Source organism: Gymnoscopelus braueri (genome assembly GCF_963280865.1).
Source record: "Gymnoscopelus braueri genome assembly, chromosome: 9".
Taxonomy (NCBI): domain Eukaryota; kingdom Metazoa; phylum Chordata; class Actinopteri; order Myctophiformes; family Myctophidae; genus Gymnoscopelus; species Gymnoscopelus braueri.
The window spans coordinates 34,889,605-34,895,727 of NC_137610.1; the positions used below are offsets into that span (position 1 = coordinate 34,889,605).

General features: G+C 39.9%; 1 protein-coding gene across 1 annotated transcript; it reads right to left on the reverse strand.

Moving 5' to 3' along the window:
- Positions 1–2,611: 2,611 nt before the first annotated feature.
- guca1g (guanylate cyclase activator 1g) lies at positions 2,612–5,049 on the reverse strand (the record flags this gene model as incomplete). Its single annotated transcript, XM_080438149.1, has 4 exons — positions 2,612–2,730; positions 2,894–2,990; positions 3,495–3,644; positions 4,837–5,049. The coding sequence occupies 4 exons, from the start codon at positions 5,047–5,049 to the stop codon at positions 2,612–2,614; spliced, it is 579 nt and encodes a 192-aa protein (XP_080294275.1).
- Between the last annotated feature and the right edge of the window lie 1,074 nt (positions 5,050–6,123).

Sequence of the window (6,123 nt, forward strand, 5' to 3'; positions counted from 1 at the left end):
TTACAAATATGCTTGGAACAGCATCAAAATAGATGGCAAGGGTTGAATTTAAATGATAAGCAGTGAATGTGTAATTCAAAAGACAAGTGGAAAAGATTAAACCATTTGAAAAATAAAAATGAAACTTTAAAAGCAAAACCTTCAAAGATTATGGAACTATTTACACATTGCCCTTCCATTTACCTTTTTATCTGTAAATGTTAAGGGTTAGGGGTTAACACTGGGGGTCTTAGAGAGAGGATGAACAATAAGGGTAGTGCACTCTGTACAGTACCATATGTTGAACATGTAATCCACTAAGATGATTACCTGTTCAACATACAGTGCTTGTACCAGCTTCTACCAGCAGGTGCTTCTACCTGATGGGAGAAGTTCACTTGTACTAGCAGGAATAGACAGTCATAGACAGAGTGGTTTCCCTGAAACAGTGTTTCCCAACCTTTTCTGGATCAGGGCCCACTTGAAAATGTTGTAAGTGGTCAGATGGGTGCATTTTCAGAGCATGTTGATCAATCTATCGATAGTGTTCTGGCTTGGATCGATGGAACTAACGTACCGGTAGTATAATTTAAGTTCTGATTTATTGGTATCAGAATGTAAACAAATTTTTCTTGATTTGAACCCATTCAATCCGGGAACGCATCTGTGTCATTTTAGATTTCTTTGGCTATTAAAAAATAGCAGATATGCAAGCTCATAGTGCGGCACCGAATGCCGTGCTATGAGCTTGTAGATCTGCAAAAAAAATATATTGTGAAAATTTGTGGAAATCTTTGAATATATGTTTTTTAACATAACATTTGTAACAAATTATTTTGCTTCTGGGGGGTCACTGGAACTAAATATTTTGAGATGGGGGTCGGTGGCCAAATGCATATCATTTTGGGTGGTCCTTGACATGAAAAAGTTTGAGCATTTGTAGATGCGTTGCCGGATTGAATGGGTTAAAGAAAAAAATACTATGATTTTTATTTCTAGTTATATTATTTGGGGAGCCCACTTGCAATACCCTCATGTTCCACCAGTGGGTCCTGACCCACAGGTTGGGAATCACTGCCAGAAACTCTTGGCAGTGATCAAGAATAGGTGGCAAACTTTCTTCTTGCTGCACCAGCACCCTGTTGCACACATTGTTAAACAATTTACTGTGCTGCTCTCTGATGAACAGCAGGTGCCTTGGTGCCTTGCTCAATGAAAAAAGTGATGTCAGTGTTTCAGGGCACCTACTACAGTAGCTGTTGCGTAAGCACAGTTGGAGAGACCAAAGATTCAAGTCACCCAGAGGGATAAGCTCTATTACAGCTTATCCCTCTGGGTGACTTGAACCTTATAGCCCTCTAGCTGCTATAAGCTTGGGGGGATTGGGTCGGGTTTGTGTTACGTGACAGGTGTTTAGAATAGACCACCATACTGCCAAACACACACACACACACACACGATGTAAAAGCAACATGGCAGCCGTGTTGGTCAATAGTGATGTTCAGTATGGGACAAAGAAAACTTTCCACAGTGCCCAGGTCTGTTATTGAACAATAATGGTCATATTTGTGTCTTTGAGCAGTTTGTATCCTCTTGTAGCATACCACCAGCTATCCTGAAAGGAAGCCATATCACTACAATGTTTAAGACAATTATTATATAGTGGTCTCTTCTTACATGTCTGTGTCTAAAATAAAATCATTAACCTGCTGTGGCTCTCAAATCTGGCTCATCTCTAAAGCTGTACCCCAATAGTGAATTGTGACTTTAGATAACATGGGCAACTGAAAAGTCTTCCCCTCTCCTCCTGCTTACCCTGTAATCCAACCTGCCATGTACATTGAGCTGTTTTGTTTTTGCCGTTGATTGTTTTGTGGAGGAAATACTGAGCATGCAAGATGCTCCTACAGTAGGTCAGAGGAGAGGATAACCTCTCTGTGACATCAAACGACAAGGCAAAGGACATAAAGTAGAATGTATGAGACTCAAGATCAGTTCAGAGATCAATAGCATGCTTGCTCGTCCAATCAGACTTTCCACTTAGATTAAAGATAAGGGCAACTGGACTGTTGTCAATAAAGAAGGCCTGTCAATGGAACGCGACCATGGCTTCCACATGTGAGAAAGCAGTTTCAGACTGTGAAGCAGTATGTCCGCATCTGTCCGCTCTTCTGTCCAATAGCAGAGTATCCTGTCCCCTCTAGAGCAGAAGACCATGTCCCTCTTCTGTCCAATAGCAGAAGACCATGTCCCTCTTCTGTCCAATAGCAGAGGACCCTGTCCCCTCTTCTGTCCAATAGCAGAGGACCCAGTCCCCTCTTCTGTCCAATAGCAGAGGATCATGTCCCCTCTTCTGTCCAATAGCAGCGGACTATGTCCCTCTTCTGTCCAATAGCAGAGGACCCTGTCCCCTCTTCTGTCCAATAGCAAAGGGCCCTGTCTCCTTATCCACTTTCTTCTATACTATAGCCAGAGCCCTGTGCAATCCAAGCATCAGTCATCCATGCATTCTCCGAGGTATCAGCAATAAAAAGGCAAATGTGTAGTTTTCCAGGCAATATTCTTTAACCACAATGCCATTAATATGGTATTGTATGTATTTAACTATCTGACAAGTCTCTGACTCTCTATTTCACGACTCTTTAAAGTTCCGTTTGAACCATCTACTGGCATTGACATCTACCTTCATAAAGTCCATGATCCAGCTATCCTTCTGGGCTCCCTCCATAAACTCTGCAAGTGTAATCTGACCTGAAACAGGAATGATAAATATTAATATTTTTTTTTCATCAATGTAATCCATCTATATCTAAAGGTGGTTTAGTAAAACAAACAAACAGACTAGTGTCATTAGTCTCAGTCCATTCATTTAGCTATGGCCACCCCTGACAGTGGAAGGAAAATAGAGACTTACCATCATTGTTTTGATCCACCGCCTCAAATATTCTGTCACAGATGCCATTTGGTGTCATTCCTTCTACATCATGGTTCATTTTAATCTTGTAGAGTATCTGAAACATAAGAAAATCTATCAAAAATCAAGTGACATAGTACTTAAATACAGCCCATAATTACATGTGTATTTACTATTTACACTTATGTATCCACAGCTGTGTTGGAGGTATATCCATCATAGCACACAAACTTTGAGATTCCCTCAATTGTCAAAACATACATTGTGTGTGTGTGTGTGTGTGTGTGTGTGTGTGTGTGTGTGTGTGTGTGTGTGTGTGTGTGTGTGTGTGTGTGTGTGTGTGTGTGTGTGTGTGTGTGTGTGTGTGTGTGTGTGTGTGTGTGTGCGTGCGTGCGTGCGTGCACATGCATGCGAGGATATACACCTCCAACACAGCTGTGGATTTACCATCATGTATTTAAGCACCACTGTATGTCACTGTATGATTGTCTTACTATAGAGGATAAGTATGTGCAGGAATTGACTGTAATCTTTGGATTGGAATTGGATTTTTGATAGATTTATATTGCATATGTTGTCTTCTTGCAGTTTCCAGTCTTACCTTGATGATGTGTTTGACTTCTTGTCTGTCCAGTTTTCCGTTTCCGTCTCGGTCGTAAACTTTAAAGGTCCACTTCAACCTATCTTCTGGGCGGCCCCTTAGAACCAGATGGCATGCAGCAACAAACTCCATGAAGTCTATCACATTGTCCTGTAGGAATATTATCATCATATTAGCACTAGCTGTTGCTCATTTATTTTTACAAAAAATATATAATTAGACAAAAAGATATGCACTCCGCAGAGAACATATTATCTCCAGTTTCCCTATCTAGCGGTTTGCAAGATAGCTTCAGACAGACAGACGCACGCACACACTCACGCACGCACGCACGCACGCACGCACGCACGCACGCACGCACACATACTGTACATACACACACTCAGAGATGGGTGAAAACATAATCTCCATCCCTGGCCTTGGGCCTGGAGGAGATATACTGTAGATAAAAATGTACAGCTTCACAATCAATAAATTAAAGTTGATGCCAGTACCACATGCTACTATCCTTATAGGACAACTTTGTTTTTTTACAACCACGGTTTATGTTTTAGATTGTAATTAAAGTAAATAAAAGATGAGTGTTAATTTTTCTCAATTTACTGCTTTCTATAGTTTTAGCAATTTTCGCGATCTTTTTTACAGTGGGCGGGGGAATTCTGTCCGGTGGTCTTTTTTTACACAATAACCCGGTGTTTTCTTTATTATAATTCTCTTCTAGCCCCCAATAACTCACATCTGGCCATCAAAGACCACAGGACCTTTTTTATTGTGTAAAAAAGGCATATTTAGCCACCGGACAGAATGCCCCCGCCCACTGTAAAAAATATCACGAAAATTGCTAAAACTATAGAAAGCAGTAAATGAAAAAAAAAAAAAAACTCATCTTTGATTTACTTTAATTACAAGCTCAAATATAAACCTTGGTTGTAAAAAACCAAAGTTGTCCTTTAAGTATCAAAACGTAACATTTTGTTACATGAAGATTTATGTTGAGTTTACATCACCATCACCATTCCCTTACCTTACCCTATGTTTGAAGGGAGAATAATAATGAGAAAGAAATGGGCGCTCAGTGGAGCGCAAATCTCTGCCAGGAGACACGCCCCAATAATTGTACTTAATAATACTTAGACTGATTCAGTAATGTCAAACTGTGTGTCTCTCTGACTCTGTTTGTGTTGTACATGTGTCATACAGTAGGTATTCGGGATATGTTGTCAAGTTTATTATGTTGGTGTTAGAAGTTGGGCTTGCTCCTGTCATAGGTATGCAGTCTCTCTCTCTCTCTCTCTCTCTCTCTCTCTCTCTCTCTCTCTCTCTTTAGCATTAGCATTCCTACCCTATTAGTATCAAAGGATCTGAAGAGAGTCTCCATGTATAAACTCTCCTCTTCAGAAGAGCTATGAATTCCAAACATGTTCCTGAACTCGTGAAGGTGCAGAGCTCCACTGGGACACTTCTTGATGAACGCTGCGTACAGTGTCTGGATCTGCCTCAGCTCCACCTCCTCATCATCATCCACCTCTTCATCTCCACTCTGTGTCTGGCCCATGATGCTAACACAATCAGCTTAGATCCACTCCATCACAAATCCTCTGCTGTAGTGTTCCTAACCCAGGATAAGACAGTGATAGCATTAGCCTGTGTGGCTCCAGACCATAGACCCCGCCCACTCCACTGAATGGACTGCTTCTTGTCTGATAATCAGGCTAGTGATATCATGTTATTTGTTTTGTTTTGTTATAAGTCACTGCAATGTAAGATGTCTAAAATTAGGTGATTTTTTTGTCTCCTTACTAAATTGTCACTAAATTGTCATTTAACTAAAAGTGTGACCACTAAGCCACTGATCTTTAAAACACTGCATGCACAACAATAGCCTATCATGATATCAATGTTGTTTTGTTCAAATAAGTGTTAAATAGCTCTATATTCCCATAACAATCATTTCTATAGTATAGACTCTATACTATAGAGTGTTTGTTTGGTAACAGAGGTCCCCCCATCCAGCTCATTTGTAAACAGTAAATAGGATACCTTTCCAGCTCAGGATACCAATTTTATCCAATCAGTAGAGAGAACTCATACAGGATAGAGGAAATGGTGAAAAAATAAAATATGAGAAGAAAATGTAGAACTGGAACACATCACATTCAAGCTGATAAATGATCCAATGGTTTGGTATCGCAACCTAAAAATATATTCTCTGTTAAAGTGGAGAGATGGGGAAACCGTTGTTATTGAACAAACACTCTGCAATGATTACTATCAGAATATAGAGCTTTAACCTTTTAACCAAAACATTTTCATTTTTTTTTAAATAAAATAAAATAAAAAATCACTTACACCCCCTTTAACCCGCCCTAAATATTGAATCTTCAAATAACCTAAATCCAAAAATGCACTTGCTTAGTCCCAGAAAAGAGACCCCAGCATCTAATCTGGGGTGAACGTTTTGCCAACAATAGCCGATCTACAAGGGCAGCTATTTCAGGCAAAGAGATTTGGTGTAGACAGGAAAAAGCGGTCCAACTACAGTTGTAACTCAGGTCTGTTTTACTTCAAAAGTACGAATAGAGTGTTCAAGTGGTTTAAAACAACAACAAAACAAAATGTCATCATATTG